General features: G+C 40.2%; 1 protein-coding gene across 2 annotated transcripts in view; it reads left to right on the forward strand.

The window, feature by feature from the left end:
- Positions 1-242: 242 nt before the first annotated feature.
- The window catches only part of EHBP1L1 (EH domain binding protein 1 like 1), a 109,656-nt gene continuing 89,766 nt past the window's right edge, over positions 243-20,132 (forward strand). For both annotated transcript variants that reach the window (XM_063437783.1, XM_063437784.1), the window contains exon 1: positions 243-975. In XM_063437783.1, the coding sequence (XP_063293853.1) occupies positions 872-975 (104 nt within the window). In that variant the 5' untranslated portion in view covers positions 243-871. The remainder of the gene's footprint in view (positions 976-20,132) is intronic.

Genomic DNA, 20,132 nt, shown 5'->3' on the forward strand with positions numbered 1-20,132 from the left:
TTAACTGCTCTTTTAGGGGAGTTATTGCATATATGATGTCATCAGCCATGCAATACAAAGTATGAAATCATCCATTTATTAAAATAGAGGACAGATCGTGTGATGCAAATACACACACATAGTTCTTTATCTATAGATATATACAAATGGGACTTACAGATAGGCCAAGTCTGTAACCATACAACCCTTAAGTATATTTACTGACACAGTCACACCCTCTCTCCTCCCTCCTTGAAAGAAGTTTTACTTCTGCATAGCAAAGGGGAACAGACTGTATCTCACATACAGACATATGCAGAAACCAACCGAGACCGTACTAGAGGTGACACACAGACATACAAACACACCGAGAGACAAGCAAAGGGCAAAGAGACAGACAGGCACTTCGCAAGAGACAGAAGTTGCTGCAACCAGAAAGACTAAGAGAAGCAACTCAGAGGTTAACAGGGAAGCCGACAGTGACATACAGGAAGGAGAAAGACACAGGAGAGCAAGACAAACAGACAAACAAAGACAGTGAGATAAAGTAAAGGGAACTGCAGAGACTATTTACTGTGAGACTGCGTGCAACAGGGACTGGTCTTAGAAGCCAGACACATCGAGACAGTGAAATATAGAGTGTATAACATATACACAGAGTTCACATGAGAGATGAAAAGGCATGATAGTAGCAGACAGTGACAGTTCCTAAGCTTAAAAGATAATGACACGCAAATATTGAGCTACTAAGTGAGACAGACTGAGTATTTATACAGGAAGGGAGAGGCAGCGAGAGAGTACAGGACTGAGTCACCAACGTGGAAAGAGAGAGAGACTGTGCTGTCCCATCATCATGCTGGAGTGTACCAGGCACAGTCACTGAGAGACAGCCATGAGCTCAGTATGGAAAAGACTGCAACGAACTGGGAAGAGAGCATCCCGTTTCACATTTGTGGCCTCTTACCAGGAGCTAATATTAGAGTGCACCCAGAAATGGTGAGATGGAGGAACCTCAGAAAAGTTTTGCAAAATATGTGTGATCTGACTGCATGGACCCTGCGTGACTTGCGCAGCTAGAGTGTTTTTGCTCTTGGGGTCTGAAATTGTAAAGTGTGGCTTTTATAACAAATATGTCATTAGAACTCTGTATAGTATTTATCACTGCTGTAATCGCTTGTCGTTATATGAAGTAACTGCGTGAAGGCGGTCAAAGTTGCAAAGTTTCCCAACTCGCAATTTGGCACTCTCTTAATGTCACTTATTTCTGTCAGAGGGTGTCTCTGCATGAGGTGTCAAATTTATGAAGATTCTATATGTTGCAGTGCTTCTCGGTGTGTATAGCCTAAACCAGGGCCCTCTAGCAAGCTTTCTATAGCTTAAAATAAAATAAACATTCTATTGATGCTCAGCCATTTGTAGGATTGCTAAACCACATGGGAGTTGTAGTTCCACTGCAACTGCTAAGAAAATTGGAAAAGTGTGCTTACCTCTGGGCTGCCTGCTGTGCCTGTATAAGGGAGTGTCAACTATTTGGTATTTTTTTACAAGTATTCTTATGGATATGTGAGCTCTGTTTACAAAATGTCCCAGTTAGATGGTGTTATTTTGTAAAACTGTGTGTCTTTGAAACTCCCAGCAATAACAATCAGGACTTTAAGGCTTTTTGTTGCAGGAATTATCCCTATTCTAGTTATATCTTTATGAATCCAGAAATATGTGTATGTATGCTGTCATAGCTAACGTGTTTATATGTCATGGTTGGTTATTGTAAATACATTGGGAACAGTGTAACATGTGCTTAACAGGATGTTTAAATCATACAGTGGTGATCAGAGCCAGACTGGGAATAAATCACAGTGACCCAGTGAGAAGGGGGGTGTTTTGACATACCCAATGACAAGCATGCCCCTCTAATAGTGAGCATGTTGGTTTAATGCTCTTCCAGGGCAGAGTCATGCCCAGAGCCCTGCTGAATAGCTCTTGCATGAGAAAAGGGCCCTATATGTATTCTGCACAGTGCAAGAACATTTAATTACACACTTGCACTGTGTTTGCTTTAAGTTGTGCGTGGTCTATGTTGTCTCCATAAGTGGGATACATGAGGACGAAATGGACTGGAAACAGGGCCGGCGCTACCATAAGGCGGCACAAGCGGCCGCCTTAGGGCGCACCGGCCCGGGGGGCGCAATCCTGGGGTGACCGGCAGGAGGAGAGCACCCTGCATAGTGCTCCTCTCCTGCCGGTCATTGCGTGTAGAGTGGCCGAGCGGGCGGGCCGGCGGCGGTTTACCCGGTCTGACAGGAGATGCAACAAACTGCTTCCTGTCAGACCGGGACAGGAAATGGGATCCTCTACCACATACCGCCCGCTCAACCACGCTACATGGAGAGAGAAGGGGGCCCAATGAAAGGTAGGAGGGGAGTGGAGGACAATACAAGTTACAGGGTGGGGAGAAAAGTTACAGGAGGGGGGGCACAATAAAAGTAACAGGGGTGGGGAGAAAAGTTACAGGGGTGGGGAGAAAAGTTGAAGGGGGGACACAATAAAAGTAACAGGGGTGGGGAGAAAAGTTACAGGAGGGGGTACACAATAAAAGTTACAGGGGGAGAGAGAAGAGTTACAGGAGGGGGGACACAATAAAAGTTACGGGGGGGAGAGAAGAGTTACAGTAGGGGGGGGCAAAATAAAAGTTACAGGGGGGGAGAGAAGAGTTACAGGAGGGGGGACACAATAAAAGTTACAGGGGGGAGAGAAGAGTTACAGGGGGGGACACAATAAAAGTTACAGGGGGAGAGAAGAATTACAGGAGGGGGGGACAAGAAGAGTTACAGGTGGGGGAGGGACAAGAAGAGTTACAGTAGGGGAGGGGCAAGAAGAGTTACAGTAGGGGAGGGGGACAAGAAAAGTTACAGGAGGGTAGGTGGGCAATAAGAATTACAGGAGGAAATGGAGGGGCAATAAAAGGTACAGGAGGGTATGGGGATAATAAAAGGTTCAGGGGAGGCAATAAAAGGTGGGGGACATTTAAAGGCACAGGAGGGGAGGTGGGACAATGAAAGGTATAGGGGAGGGGGACATTGAAAGACACAGGAATGCTGGGGGGGCACAAAGAAAGTCACAGAGGCTGAATGCACACGGGGGGCAAAGAGACACACAGAGGGGCTGAGGGAGGACACATAGACAGACAGAAGGGTTGTGGGGAGAAAGAGACGTACAAAGGGACTCTGGAGGAGAAAGAGACACACAAAGGAGCTGGGGAGAAGAAAGAGACAGACAAAGAGGCTGGAGTAAGTAAAAAATACACAAATGGGTTGTAAGAGAAACACGAGGAGATAAAACACAGCAAAGCGGGTGTAAGACACATAAAGGAGAAAAAGGGAGTAAGATATTCGAATGATAGGATATAAAACTCTGAAGGGGGTAAGGAATTCAAAAGGGGGGGGGGTTACTTGACACACAGGTGAAGACGCATTTTTTGGGGGGGAGGAGGGGCGGCAAAACGCATCTTCCTCTGTGTAGTCAAAAATCCTTGCACCGGCCCTGACTGGAAAGTGTATTGTGTATATGCTTAGAGGCTGCTTGTGAGATTACCTGTGTGTAGAGTGAGCTGATTGTGGTGTGGTGTTTTGTGTAAATAGATCAGTTTCAGTTGCGCTGTGGTGTATTATGTGTGGCTAGAGACTTAGCGAGTGTGTATTTATGGGGCATTGTGTGCATAGGGGATGTAGTGAGTGTGTGAATAGCGGCTTAAGTGTATGAGTGTATAGGTGATGCAGTGTGTGTAGGAGTTGTAGAAAGTGTATGTTTAGGGAATGCAGTGTGTTTGCATACAGAGGATCTAGTGTGTGCATAGGGGATCCTGAGTGTGCATGTCTGGAATGTAGTGTGTGTCTACAGGGGATCTATAGTATGTGTAGGGAAACTAGTGTGTGTGTGTTGGTGATCCAGAATGTGTATAGGGAATCTAGTGTGCGTGTAGAGGATCTAGTGCAGAGGTTGGACATTACAGATGTTGTGGACTACATCTCCCTTGATGCTTTGCCAGCATTATGACCGTAGGAACATTATGAGAGATGTACTCCACAACATCTGAAGATTGTAGTCCACAACATCTGAAAAACAGAAGATTGCCTATCCTATGTTGGTTGCATGTCTCATTTTAGCCATTACAAATACGGGTTGTAGCGAGTGTGTCTGGGATGTAGTGTGTCTAAGTAGTTAGTGTAAAGGATGTAGTGTGTTTTTGGAATGCAGTGTGTATAAAATATGTAGTGCCTGTAGGGGTGCAGTGTGTGAGAGGTGCAGTGTTTGTGAGGGTGTGCAGTGTGTGGGGTTCAATGTGTGTGTGAGCAGTTTGTGTGAGGGGTGCAGTGTGTGTGAGTGGAGCAGTGTGTAAAAGTGCTGGGAGATATAATGCCTATATTGTGGGGGAAGGGGCGGGGAGGGCAGATGAGAGCCATGTATGTAATATTTATTTATTTGTTTGTTTTTAAATCAATAAACTTTATATCTGTCATGCCGCCTGCGGGTTGCACTTACCTGCGGCACGTACCTGCGTGGAGGTTGGAGACTCAGACGGCTTCACAGCCTCCTTCAGTTGCGCTCACGGCCGGCATGATACATGACGCCAGCCACTGTGCATCCACAATAATTAAAGGGACCGTGGATATCAATTAGGAATATGACGCAGGCATGCATGTGTCACCACGTTTACGTCACCCACGCATGTTCCGATGTCATGTGACATGATCCCACCTATCACAGCCTTCCTATAGGTATTTAATCTCCATAGTAACAACTCCTGGATGTTGGGAAAAGTAACATCCCCAGGACATACTTGAAAACCAGAGTAATCTGAATGTACCTTTCCTGGTTAAATACTTTGTTACTATTATTATTTACCCTTTTTGACATAGTATCAAGCACAGGAGTTTGTTTGATAAGGTTATACAGACCCTGTCTGCAGGGGCTACGTTCTAGATAGGAGTAACACCATACTGTACTGTGGGTGTCTGTATACTCGATATTCTAGCCTTTTTTCCTGTTAACAAGGTGATCTCCACTTATAGTTATACTTAGCCACATAACCTTTGTCTGCCAAACTTTGGAGTATTCTACCTATGAAGGATATTGGAAGCGTTGTCTTTCTCCTTTATATAATCATACTTCTGGAAATTGACGTTGCATTTTGAATTTAGTCTACCCAGTTTTTAAAGGGACGTTACCACTTGGGTTTCACTATATATTTTTTCACATTTAGAAGGTTTCACATTTTAGTAGTTTTCGTATATATATTCGGCTCAATAAAGGTTATACCATACATAGAAATTTTGTATTTTAAGAGATATAATTTGGTGGAGTGGAAATCCAACCACTTTTGGCGGAGGGAGTGACCACCCTACTCTATTCTTTCTTTTTTTGTATTACATATTATGTTCTTATAAAGGACCCATGGGACTTGGCATCTCCTCAGCCCTATGGGGGCCATAACAATTAAAGGCCCCGGCATATATGGACTTATTATTAATACGCACTTATTATTCCATATCATCCCACTACAAATAGGATCAAATATGGGGTAGAAGGTATTTGTCAGTAAGTTAGTACTAGAGTTAGTATTATTGGGTCCAGGAGACCCCACACTTTTTATTTCTATTTCTAATTTCATTAATTTTTTTTTATAATTGCAGCATAGAGAGACAATCAGCTTTGTTTGTGTGAATTGATCTCTTCTGTCTATTAAAAAGGGAATAGTCGTAGTATATTTGTATTTGTGCGCTTGCACCAGACACCGGATTTCAATTTAAATAGATAAGAGGTAAAAAGTAGTGATAAGTGGAAACCAATTGGTACGTACTGGCTTCCATTAGATTTTATGTGATCCATTTACTGTAACATCAACTGGAAATTCCTTGACGATAAATGTGACATTTGTTTACCAGCTGGATAAACAGCAACTATTCGCTAATATTAGCATAAGGCACTTTAGCGAGTAGCTGGTCCTTTGGGCTCAACTTTACCACCTGAGTACAGTAACCTAGCCAATTGCAGTTTTTCAGAGGTTTTAAGAAGTTGAGGGGCAAAACAGAGACGTGGCTATTTCTATATTGGAATTTTGATAGATTGATTTGTTGGTCTGATGCCACTTTTTCATGAAATAATTTAATAAGTTTGTGCAAATGTATGTTATAAAAATTTATTTTACACAGTTTTCAGAATATGTTTGCTGTGAATTTATTAATGCTGACATATCAAACTGCTTTAATCCTCCTCTGTGTATTACATTGCTTAGTACATCAATATGACCCATATAACCAGAGCCAAGTTTTTTGTGTAGTTATAGGGTCAATTTAAAGGCGTTCTAATTTTTACATGCCCACTTTCTCCCCAATGTTGCTATATGATTAAGAAACACTATCTGTGTCCCCATTCTGTCTAGAATCAAACTTTGATGAAGTATCACTATCATCATTGCACAAGCTTTAAGCTGAAATAATTAAAAACTGTGTACAATACAAAAATATACTAAATTAACTTTGTAAACAGTTTTATTTATTTTTTTCACCACTAAAACTATAAATCTACCTCCTAAATACTGTTCTGTGCAAACTGAACTATAACATTGGATTGCATAGTGCCACAGCAACTAAATGCTTGGGGCAGCCAATGGGAGCTCTTGCTAGAAAATCCTCATAAATAAGATATTCTGCTTTATCACCAGGGAGTATGACCCACTCACTCTCATTGGATCACCAGAAAACCAAGCAGGAGTATACTACAGAGATAATGGCTACATACATTACATACATTCACACACCAAACACACCACATCATATACAGTCACCACACACCCATTGCATACAGCTATTATTTTATAAGCTTATTTTATGGTAAAGTTATCTAAAAGATGGTAGTCAGATGCTTTAACAGGGGCACAATGCCAGTGATCGCTATAGGTGGTATTTTCAATAGAAACACCTCTTGTCATAAGCAAGATATAAATCTCACAGCACTGTTCCTAGAGTCTATTCTTGTGGCATTCATACCTCCCAACATTTCAAATGTAAAGGGGAACACTTTTAATTTGGCATTGTGCGAGGGGTGTGTTCAGGGACAGGGCTGTTCTGAGATATTTTAGGTGCCTTACTGATCATTTATGTAACTAAAATGTAATGTAGAGCAAGAACAATGTATTTTATTTTCAGCTACACATTTATTGTAGTTTACAGACGCAGTACTTTTATTATTATTGCTGTGGAGCACTGTCTGACACACAAACAATATGGAGCTCACAGAAAAGAGGGACATTAGGAGTGAAAAGTGGTACAGAGGGAATTGGGCCCAAAATAGGGACTATATATTTTTAAATAGGATATATGTAGCATGGCAGCTCCTGCTTCTGTGCTGAAAAGCTTTCAGGTAAAGTAAGGCGTAATATGTACACAGAATGTATTTGCAATAAACAAATTTTATTTGGAAGCAAACCAGTCATGTATGTACAGTGTTAAGGTATGCACGTACATTTTTTTTAACCAATGTATACACATTTTGATAGTGAAAGGGTTAAATATCAGTTACAAGGACTAAACGACATTTGTTCAGTTTCAGCAGCTACACAGGAACATTATGCTTCAATACCCTTCCTGAATACTCCATAGGTCTGTCAATTTTACTATTAAGGTTTCAACACTTTGGGGGAGATTTATGATGGCAAGGACTATGATTAAACTACATGTTCTAAAAATAAAATTTCACTAGTATGCACAATTAAAGAACCAGCCATGGTGGGTTTTTACTTTACTTCTGAATGCAAAACAATTACCATTAATAAGATAAGGATGCCCTTTTTGCTACTACATTGTTATCTTCTGTATTGCCAAAATGATTTTCTCTGACTTTGCCTTGGAAGAATTTAAGTATAGGCAAAGTCAGAGAATATCGGTATATGGGAAAGATGTGTGACTGAAAAATGTTCTATTTTATGCTCTTTTTTTATTACTGAGGTAGTCTTGCAATAGCCTCCCAGGGATGTCCAGTGTATCTGATCACCGTGGCAGCATACCGAAGAGATCAGATACCTTTTCCTATATAGCGTCATTGGGGCCATGTGAGAGTACCTAGTACATGATGATTGCAGTATTTGTTATTCATTAAGAGACTTACAGAACCTGCCCCAGCATTGGAAAGCTGTGACAAGCTGTCACAGCACTCCGATGCCTGTCAGCACATGCTGCAACGCAGCCTGCAGTCCAGCAATGCAAGGCTGTGTGAACACTGAGGGATCCAGTCATAGAAATCACATGCCAAAGTAATCACTGTGATCTTCTCTCACAGTTAGTATTTACTGTGGGTCAAACTAGTAAACAGTGCATTGCTAGCGTTCATGTTTTTCGCTTATTTTAGCTAGGTAAATGTATGGCTAGTTAGGGTTAGGGATGATTATAGTTATGGTTAGATAGGGTTAGGTTTAGCAAGAGCTATAGTTAGTCTTATACTGGGCCCAGTAAATCAATTGGTGAAAAACTGAAAATTTGACACCTGAAATTGGGATGTCTGTAATTTGATCTTGTAACTTCTTCTAAATCTGGTACAGGTTTAGAGGTTACTCTAAGCACCATGGCAACATCAGTTATTTAAAGTGGCCATAGTGCTTGGAGTCTGTATGTATACAGGGATATTTCTCTTTGCTGCTGGTGGTATAACTTCACATCCACCAACATCATTAAAGCATCATTAGCCAGCCTGTAATACAAGTTCAAGGCTGAATAGTGTTAATTCCGTGCATATTGGACTTCTGTCATCATCATACACAGCATGCTGGTGACGGCTGATCAATGGTAGCATGGGCCCCCCTTCCATGCCTCCCAAGATCTCTCCTCGTTCCGTGCTCATTCCGTATCTGAGATTCCTCCAGCAAGGGAAAGTGACGTAATTGGCGAAGGATTGGGCTGCCAGAAGAACTTGACCCCAGTTTTGCAATGGACACAAGTTATTCCTTTATTCTTTTTTTAACTTGGGGGACCAGGACAGTGACAATTACTCTGCCCAAAAACTGTGTTTTATTAAAACACTGTTTTGAGTGGAGGAACCCCTTACAGGTCTATATGAGGAGTATTGCTGTATTGGAACTCTGTAGCAGAATTCAAATCTTTTTTATAGAATTAGGACATACATGGTCTGTACAATACCCTACAAAACTTATGTGAACAACCCATATGATTAAAATGTAACCAACAGATTTTAGCAGATGATAAAATGGTTAAAAGAGTTGAAATCCAAATACTCTGAGTTGAATACTCTGGGGGTTCTGCATTACATGTAGCAGTTTTCTGCTAATATAATATATTCTGTGAATGCTATGTGTTAGTCTCAGAATACAGTATAACATTTTGAAAGGTTTAGCTTTTAAACATTAATTTACTTGCAATATTTTTTAGATTACTTCCAAAAATTCATTGAACTTCTAGGTATATTGGGCATTTTAATAATCAGGACTAACAAGTAAAAATATTTAAGTTATTTTTTTTAGTTGTTCTAGTTGTGTTTAAATTATTATAAGCAAAACAACGAAACAATTTGGGGTTTTATCACTTAATTCCACTTTATTTATGCATTACTAAGAATTAATGCTATATTATTCTAACATATAGGGCAGGGGTGCCCAAAAGGTACATCCCCGGTTGTTGTAGAACTACAACTCCCATCATGCTTTGCATGTCTTTAGAGTACTTTTAGAATCACAAAGCATCATGGAAGCTGTAGTTTTAAAACATTTGGGGATCTACCTTTTGGGCACCTCTGATATAGGGTATCAAAAGAAATTCCAATCTCTTCTATAAAAAAAAATTGGATGTATGAGTGCACTTTAAGTTAATGCATTACATTACGTTGGAATGGGCACAGAGCAAAAATGCAAATGTGATAAATTAGTCTTTGGTCCCAAGCTCATGAAATCACAGAAAAGCCTAGGTTAATAAGGGGTTATAGAGTATTAACCTGAACGTAGGTCTACTAAGCATACTATTGTATATCCAGAAAAATATTTTATTGTTTTATTGCATTGGAAATCCTAATGCGAGAGCAGCCATTGCTGCACATGCGTATTATGTCTCCTCAGCCGGCTTACATTGGCAGGGGAGAAGAAGAGTTGGACCCAAGCCAGTGCCGAGAAACATTGGTGCTAAACCCAGGGTTTTTTAACCACTTTTGGAACTTTGTTTTCCTGGCACTATAGTTTTCCTTTAACCCCTTAAGGACCAAACTTCTGGAATAAAAAGGAATCATGACATGTCACACGTCATGTGTGCTTAAGGGGTTAAAATAGATCTATCTACATTTCCATATATGTAAATAAAAGACACAAATCAGTAAACAAACATTTTCACTAACTTTAAAAAATTTTTTGCTTATTTCATACATTCTAAAATTATTTTTAAACGGTTCATGAAATTCAGAGAAATGTGTGATATATTTGACATAGTTTCATCTTCCAATTGGTCCTCAAATTTGACATGAGATTAGGAATCTGATTAATATAAAGTTCTCATTGTGACCTTTGTTGAGTCCTACAATAATTGTAAAAAAATCTGGGCAATGATTGAAGGCTTTTATATAAAAATAATGGATTAGCGGATCAGCTAGACACATTTTCTGACCCTGTCAGTAATCATATGCTGATAGTGAGTGGTGACCCAGTTGGTAGAGATAACAAGTTAACATAAAATAAGCACAGTGTATTTTCAAAATCTAGAGCACTAAAATTAAAATAAATTGTCTTCTACTGAAAAGAATGCACCCTTAATTTATAAACCAATTCAGTAGTATGGATTTATGAAGACAGTTTTTGTAACAATATTTAGAACAATATGAGGGTAAGGAAAGCTTTTTTTTTTCACTATGTTTATGGAACTCTAATAATTGCTAATGACCTTGACAAAAGGGAACTTAAAGGGTTACTCGAACCACCATGACCACTTGGTTTGAAGTGGTAATGGCGATAAGAGTCTGTATGTACAGTGCTTTAGCTTGAAATGCTCAAATAAAAAGTTAGTTACAACCCCTAGCTAGTTACACCCCCAGTACATGTTACTTAGGAAGCCCGTAATTCCATGAACTCTGGTCCAGGCTGCTTAATGTCAATTCTGTGCATATTTTACATCTGTCATCAGCATGGGAGCTTCGCCCAGCACATCTGCTGGATAACAGGGGATTACAAGTAAGTTTAATTATTATTTTTTTAGCATTTAAATTGGGGGATCCTATGAGCGACACACAAAATGGCATTTTAGTTTAAAAAAACAAACAATTGCTTTAGAAGGCATACAGTCTGATCTCCTAAAATAAAATAGAAGACCGAATACTAGCTTTAGTAGGGGGGTTAGACTTAAAGGACCACTCTAGGCACCCAGACCACTTCAGCTTAATGAAGTGGTCTGGGTGCCTGGTCCCTCTAGGATTAACCCTTTTTTTTTATAAACATGCTATGTTTATACTGAGGGTTAATCCAGCCTCCAGAGCCTCTAGTGGCTGTCTCATTGTAAATGCTTTCCTATGCGACCGGCTGAATGTGCGCGCGGCTCCTGCCGCGCATGCGCATTTAGCCGATGACGTCGCGAGGAAGGAGGAGAGGAAAGCTCCCCGCCTGGTGCTGGAGAAAGGCAAGTGTTTAACCCCTTCCTCTCTCCAGAGCCCAGCGGGAGGGGGTCCCTGAGGGTGGGGGCACCCTCAGGGCACTATAATGCTAGGAAAACGAGTATGTTTTCCTGGCACTATAGTGGTCCTTTAACTCTCTGCCTGTACGCAGGCTGTTTTGCCAATTTAGGCACTGAGTTAACAGGCCAAGGTTGACATCAAAGGAGTACAGAAAATCAACGAAACAAGCCAAGGTCAGTAGTATCAGAGAACAGCTATGTCAAGATCCAAGCCCAATTCAGAAATAAAAAACAAACAAGACTATCAATAATGCACTCCCACCTAACAAGAGACTAAAACAGGGCAAGGCATAAATAACATGGAGCGTGACATTATTGTTTGATGACAGAGAAACAAATCCAGAATGTGCCCGACCTCTGTTTCATAAATGACACAGTAGCTTGTGTTTTAGTAATGCCACCTGCTATGTTGTGGCTATGAAAAGTGACTCAACTTGGAGCCGTCTGCATCAAATATTATGCAACTGAAGCATAGTGTCATATTATGTGGCTTTCTGGTGCCAAATCAGAGTAGAATCATCAGGTAACATGACAGGAAGGATATATTACCAGGTATATGTGGCACACAAAGAATTAGATTATAGTGTACTATTCCAGTTAATGACTTTACAACTGCTGGAAGAGGGAACATTGTATACATATGGGAAACAATAAGTGAAAAAGACAGAATAGGCTAACTTACACCCTGGACGAGAGGATAAATTCCCTTAAGGGAGCTTCTCTAACTCTGGGATTTTGAGGAATGGTGAAAGTAGAAGGAGCATTTACAACACATTGTTTATGTCACAAAATGCATTTTTGCTGTAGAATTCAAAAATGCATTCTAAGCACGATAATCACTGCAGCCCTGTATAAGTGGTTATTTTGAGAAGACACTATTGGTATTGTTCCCACGTTTGGGAGATGTTGGTGAAAAACTAGGGTTTTGCTAGGGACCCATAGCCTACCATCTCTACAGGTGACATGGTAATACGAATGTGAAAGTAGCAGTCATGTTTGACACTCCTTTCAAACATGAATTGCCTGTACGTATTGCTCTTCTAGTTCTTCTGCTTTACTTTATGCAAATACTATTATTTTCCCAGCTTTTTTCCTGTTTGCTTTTTTCTGATGCCTTAAATTATAATGCATATATATATAAATATACATTCTGATGCCTGCAAATCCACTACACTGCGGTTCATGGAGTGTTCCTTTCAATGGCAAAAAGCTGAATTCTTGGCATTATTGCCACCCCCCTCTTTTGTGCCCCCACCTTAAAAAAGAGGGTTAAAAACACTTTACTTATCTTATCCAAGTGCTGATGTCCCTCAGCGCTGTGACAATGCTCCATCTCCTCCTCCCATTCTGTGGGGGTTAAGGGGGGCAAGCCACCTAAATGATGGGTTTTCACTATAGGGTCAGGAATACATGTTTGTGTTCCTGACACTATAGTGTTCTTTTAATGAAGTTTTAGTGTATAGATCAATTCTTTGCCATTTACGAATAAATCACTTTTGTTTATGTTAATGCTGCCCTAGTCACACCTTCACTGGCTGTGACTGACACAGCCTGCATGAAAACAAAATAATTTCATTTTTAGATGTAACTTACTTTGAATTTTTTTATTTCTTGCTCTGTAAATTTAACTTTTTAGTATTTTTATTTATGTATTGATAGAATATAACAATTCACAAGAGTTATTGACAGACCTAATTTGTACAAAAAGTAGCTTAACAACGTATTGCATAATATTATTTCAAGGAGTTTCCATGCTAAATATATCGTAAAATATAAACAACCATTTATACATAAAATCTCTAGACATAGTCACAATAATCTCTCCCTAATAACCATACTTTAGGCTCAATTTAATCTCTAGTTATTGTCTGGATATTCAATTTATTTTAATAATATAACCATATACACACATATCATTAAATAAAAAAAAAAGAAAAGAAAAAGACTTTGACTCGACAAGGGACCACAAAAATCAATAGACTTGTTCACTTATAGGATAGTTATTTGTCCAGGGTAGCCATAATTTGACCTTTCTAGTTCTAGTATTAAAAATAGAGATCGATTATTCTGATTGTTGCTGATTATTCTATTTGTTTCATGATCTTATACCAAGGTAAAGGAGTAGAGGATTTCCAATCCCTAGCTATACATATTTTAATAGCAAGAAATATAAGGGTCAGAGGATATTTTTGATTATTGTCTTGAGAAGGAAAGCCAATAATAAAAAGAAACAATTAGGGACTAATTTATTTTACTTCCTCGAAGAGGGAGTTCACAAGTCTAAACATTTGAGTTTTTGTAAATGTAACTTTAATTACATACACTAGACTCCTACAGGTTTTAGGAAGACTATTAACAGTACAGGAGATACAAAATTCTAAATTAAACATAATTTGTAATAAAGGAAGTGTAAACAGTAGATGACTCTTTACAGGAAGTGTTTTGGAAGGGTATGTAAGTCACATGCAAGGAGGTGTGATTAGGGCTGCATAAACAAAGTGATCTAGCACCTAAATTGAACAGTGAGACTGTAGGAGCATGATCTATACACCCAAACTGCTTCATTAAGCTAAGGTTGTTTTGGTGACTATAGTGTCGCTTGAAGCAGACCTATATATAATGTATTTTAGAGGACATATAAAGCTTTCGTTTGATACCATGCTTATACATGTAGCAAATTAATTTAGTATGAGATAAAAAGATACAAATAAAATGCACATCTTCCCTGGGTTTCACTATGTAATAATTATAATGTGACATATGAAACTAAAAACTTGCAATTGTTAGGAGATATTTACAGTAAGGTGTTTTCTATGTGTACGTGGTGTTGACTGAACATGAGGAATGCTGACCTACTGGATTGTCCTTAAAATGTATTTTATTGTATGCTGAATACATGGTTTTGCTTATACTGTATTGCTGCTGTGGTGCATAAAGAGAATGATCTGTTAATTTATTGTTTGTTTATTTTATTACTGATTATTCTTAGCATAAAATAGCTAAAACATGTTCTGTTTGATGAATGCAATTTTAGATTTATAAAATTTAGCTTCTATGTGTTTTGTCATGACTCTTTTGAACTTGTCATGACTCTTTCGAATTTACCTTGGTTTTATTTAGCTTATTATCCTATTCTCTTTGATCATTTTTTTTTTTTTTTTTGCTTTTCCGGGACCTGCAGAGGCAGTTGTGTTGTAGTTATGGATGTTGGTTCCACGGAAGCCACAATTATAAATGATCTTGGGTGTGGCTGAATAATGTCAAAACACCTTATATAAAGAAATACTGCCAGCATTTTTTATTATTAGTGATGAGAATTTTTTTTTAATAAAGTATTGTTGTGTTTTACTTTGCAAAAGATATAAACCATTTTCACTGACTCCCTGACTTAGCCTTACTTCATGGGGGTGAATATATTTAGCACTCTTTGGTCAGAAGCACCACATATCTGCTACGATCATGCAGATTTTGAAGGTATTAAACTGTCTCAGATTGTGTTTTTGAGATGCCCAGTACATGTGCAAGATGTCCAGAGCATGGATGTACACTAGATCTTGATTACTTGTATGGTTTGGGGTCATATAAACTGTGCCCATAAGGACATAAATATGCATTGCCCAGAGTACCCTGGCAGTAGAGAGGAAGCTGACCTGGCAGAGGCACGTAATAATAATAATAATAATAATACATTTTTATTATTTAAATACTAATTCCAGTTTTTCTTTAGGAGATAATTAGTTGGAGTGATGTGGTTATTTAGTGCAGGACTAATGTATCACTTGAATATTGTCACTTTATTGCTGTATTGCATGTAAAAATTGAAAAAAAATATATAGTAATCCTCTTTAAATTTAATTATTACACTATGGATGCATTGCATATTGTCTGTAAATAATATTAATATTTAAATCCACATATTGTTAAAATTATTTTAGAAGGAGCTTGTAAATAAAAGTTAGTAGAATAACTTGCAAATGTTTATTATGTATTTCTCTATTAATAGTAGGAATATAATGTGGCCCCCTCAAGCCGGCCGAATTAGGCATTAAAGAACTTGGTCCTGAGGCTCAAGGAATGTTATTTGGAGACAAGTTCATAAAAGATCTAAGTAAACATGTTTCCATATTTACTGCGCGAACTAGCTTATCAATACACTGCAATCTTTGAGTTTGGATTCCAATATTGTTGAATGGGTAAGGCAGTGGCTGAGTGACAGGCAACAGAGGGTTGTAGTCAATGGAGTATATTCGAAGCTTGGGCTTGTCACCAGTGGGGTACCTCAGGGATCTGTACTTGGATCCATTCTCTTTAATATTTTTATTAGTGATATTGCAGAAGGTCTTGATGGTAAGGTATGTCTTTTTGCTGATGATACTAAGATATGTAACAGGGTTGATGTTCCAGGAGGGATAAGCCAAATGGCAAATGATTTAGGTAAACTAGAAAAATGGTCAGAGTTGTGGCAACTGACATTTAATGTGGATAAGTGCAAGATAATGCATCTTGGACGTAAAAACCCAAGGGCAGAGTACATATTATTTGATAGAGTCCTAACCTCAACATCTGATGAAAGGGATTTAGGGGTGATTATTTCTGATGACTTAAAGTTAGGCAGACAATGTAATAGAGCAGCAGGAAATGCTAGCAGAATGCTTGGTTGTATAGGGAGAGGTATTAGCAGTAGAAAGAGGGCAGTGCTCATGCTATTGTACAGAACACTGGTGAGACCTCACTTGGAGTACTGTACACAGTACTGGAGACCGTATCTTCAGTAGGATATTGATACCTTAGAGAGAGTTCAGAGAAGGGCTACTAAACTGGTTCATGGATTGCAGGATGAAACTTACCAGGAAAGATTAAAGGATCTTAACATGTATAAGTTGGAGGAAAGACAAGACAGGAGGGATATGATAGAAACATTTAAATACATAAAGGGAATCAACACAGTAAAGGAGGAGACTATATTTAAAAGAAGAAAAACTACCACAACAAGAGGACATAGTCTTAAATTAGAGGGACAAAGGTTTAAAAATAATATCAGGAAGTATTACTTTACTGAGAGGGTAGTGGATGTATGGAATAGCCTTCCAGCTAAAGTGGTAGAGGTTAACACAGTTAAGGAGTTTAGGCATTCGTGGGATAGGCATAAGGCTATCCTAACTATAAGATAAGGCCAGGGACTAATGAAAGTATTTAGAAAATTGGGCAGACTAGATGGGCCGAATAGTTCTTATCTGCCGTCACATTCTATGTTTCTGTGTCTCTATGTTTCTAACTAAAGCACAGTCCTTTCGCAAGGTATTTCGCACACAACGTTTTTTTGGGAGAGCTGGTCGCTACAGAGGCCGAGCGACTGGCAGAGGCGCCTTCATGGGCTACAGGCCTCGACCATCGGACACTTGGAACTTGGGCATTACCAGTTTCCACCACAGGCAGTTTTTCCCCTCTCATGGAGCTATCAGAGGACATGGATCTGCTTCCCTCTGTGGTTCGAACTGCTACAAGTAATGGACCCTCCTTATTCTCATATACCTCATACACCTATTGCAGGTAATAACCCATTGTTCCCAACAGTGGTCTCAATTCCCCCGGGATCCTTGGGTCCTTCAAATCTCCTTCAGATGGTGTACAGTTTCCATCTGGACTTCACAGACGATCGGATACAAACCTTTCCCCTTATCCCAATCAAAATGTCGCTGACAGACAAGTCGACATTACAGATTGATCTCGACAAATTATTCACTAAGAGTGCTATTGAAAGAGTTTTTGGCCCACATGTCTTCATAAGCAACATGTTTCTAGTCAGGAAAAAATCGGGAGACTTTAGACCTGTTTTCAGTCTGAGAGATCTGAACAGGTTCATCACGTACAGACATTTCAAAATGGAGGGAATCCATTTGTTACTAGACCTACTCTGCAAGGGAGATTGGTTCGCCAAGGACGGCTATTTCAGGTTACCTTGTGTATCAGTCAGGGGCATGTCACAGGCTGGCGTCACATTGCAGGGTATTGGGGACACCCCTATCAACTCTCAGCCTGTCCCCAGCAATTCTCACGCCAGCTGCGATAGCCCCGCCTCCATTTATGACGCAGCTAATGAGTGCCGACGTCATGACGCTAAGAACGCTATGGCCCACCAAGGTGTTCGAACAAGAACATTTTGGGGTGTGGTTACCTACCTAATTGTACACAGTATTTAAAGAGGACCCTGTGGTCCTTCCATCGGCGTTTCCATCACAGGGAATGCCGGTGGTGGATCAACATGTTGTCTGTGAAACATGAAAGTCTGGGAGCAAGTTCAACAATTGCTGGCTCATAAATCATCTCTTGATAAAAAGCATGCCGATAGTCGTATACTTGATGCCCCTGTATATTAGCCAGGTGATAAGGTATGGTTGAGTACTAATCATATCCGCCTTAAAGTCCCAACTATGAAATTTGCATCGAGAGTCATTGGTCCATATAAGGTGGTTAGATGGGTTACCCTGTGGCTTATTGTATTGAATTGCCTTGTTCCTTTCACATCCCCAATGTTTTCCATGTGTCCTTATTGAAACCCTTGACATGTAACAGGTTCACTAGTCCTGTGGTACCCCCTTCTCCAGTTCAGGTGGAGGACCAGGAGGAATTTGAGGTTAGTGCTGTTATGGAGTCACAAATTTTTAGGGGTTCTCTACAATATTTGGTGGACTGGAAGGGATACAGTCCTGAGGACTGGTCTTGGGTGGCTGGTTCTCACATTCATGCTCCCTGCTTGGTCCGTTCATTCAATTTTCGGTTTCCAAACCATCCTGGCGCTTCCCGCCCGGTGGCTGGTCCTTGGGGGGGGTACTGTCAGGTTACTTTGTGTATCAGCCAGGGGCATGTCACAGGCTGGTGTCACATTGCAGGGTATTGGGGACAATTTTACCAACTCTCAGCTTGTCCCCAGCCGTGATAACCCCGCCTTCTCTTATGATGCGGCTAATGAGCGCCAATGTCATGACGCTAAGAACGCTGCTGTCCGCCAAGGTGTTTGAACGAGAACATTTCGGGGACGTGGTTACCTACCTAATTGAACACGGTATTTAAAGAGAAACCAGGGAGAGACCCATTGCCCTGTTGTGGTTCTTGATAGACCCAATAGTGCGTATCTCGTATTGGTATTCTTGTATTCTGACTTTGGCTTCATTTGACTGATCTCCCTTCTGTGTTCCTTTGACCTCAGCTATTGCATTATCTTTGATGCTGATTTCTGGTACCCCTGACCTCGGCTCGCTATTGAATATTCTTTGTGTGTGTAGTGTTAGTCCGGCCATACATTATTAGTATTTGGATTCTGCGTTTAAGATCCCAGAACGTTCCTGACAGTCTACAATTGTTCTTTGGTTCTGAAGATGGACAATGTGTCAGCGGTTCGCTATGTGAATCGGCTAGGAGGTTCCAAATCAAGGATGCTTTTGGACCTGAAGAAAGAATTGTACCAGTACTGCCTGGACAGGAATATCTCCCTTTGAGCGAAAAATCTACCAGGCTCAGACAACCTCATCACAGACTGTTTTTTTTCCAACACTGGAGAGATTCCAGCGATTGGCAACTGGACCTGCAAATCTTTTACCGTCTGCAGATCTGGAGGGGACTATTTAGCCTGGATCTGTTTGCATCTCACCTCAACCATCAGATGGATGCAGTTTTCAGCTGGCTGCCAGATCCAGTGTGCCTTGCAGTCGATGCCTTCAGACGTGGGTGACCATTGTACCCCTACCTTCTGGATATGTCAGTGGAATTTCCCAAGCTTCTACCCACCTCCTGCGATTTCCTCAGGGATCCGGCAGGCAACTTTCACCCATTGGCACTTCAGGATCATCTCCGACTAGTGGCTTGGACCGTTTCAAGGGATCCTGGAATGTCTCAAGCCTTTCGGCTACTGCTCAAGGACTCCTATGGGACTGGCTCATGAGCCCAAGGGACGAGACGCTCTTAAAGCTCTGCATGGCGTCACTTGACTTGCTGGTGTTTGGAAAGGGACATTGATCCATTTTCATCTTCTCTAACTAATATTATGAATTTCCTGTGGTTTCTTTTCGATCAAGGCAGATCCTACTGGTCAATTAACGTGTTTCACTCTGTTATTTCTGTGGCCCACGTTCCTATTGACAATTCTTCAGTAGCCAAAATCCTTCTGTGTGTAGGCTCTTGCGTGGCATGGCTCTCATGCTAGCATTCTTAGAATCTTGCCCAGATAACGAGGCGCTCTCTCTACGCCAATTGTCGGCCAAATGAGCACTTCTCCTCTGTTTGGTCTCTTTCCGGAGAGTCATCCAACATCAGGGCTTTTGACTTTCATGCCCTCGATTTTACTCTAATAAATATCTCTATAAGTAAATTTCACCTTGTTACACCCCCTGGCTGTCAATCATACCAATGTTTTGTTTTGGTCAGTAGAGCTAAACTTGAAAGGCA

Source organism: Pelobates fuscus, chromosome 12 (assembly GCF_036172605.1).
Source record: "Pelobates fuscus isolate aPelFus1 chromosome 12, aPelFus1.pri, whole genome shotgun sequence".
In the NCBI taxonomy this organism is placed as follows: Eukaryota; Metazoa; Chordata; class Amphibia; order Anura; family Pelobatidae; genus Pelobates; species Pelobates fuscus.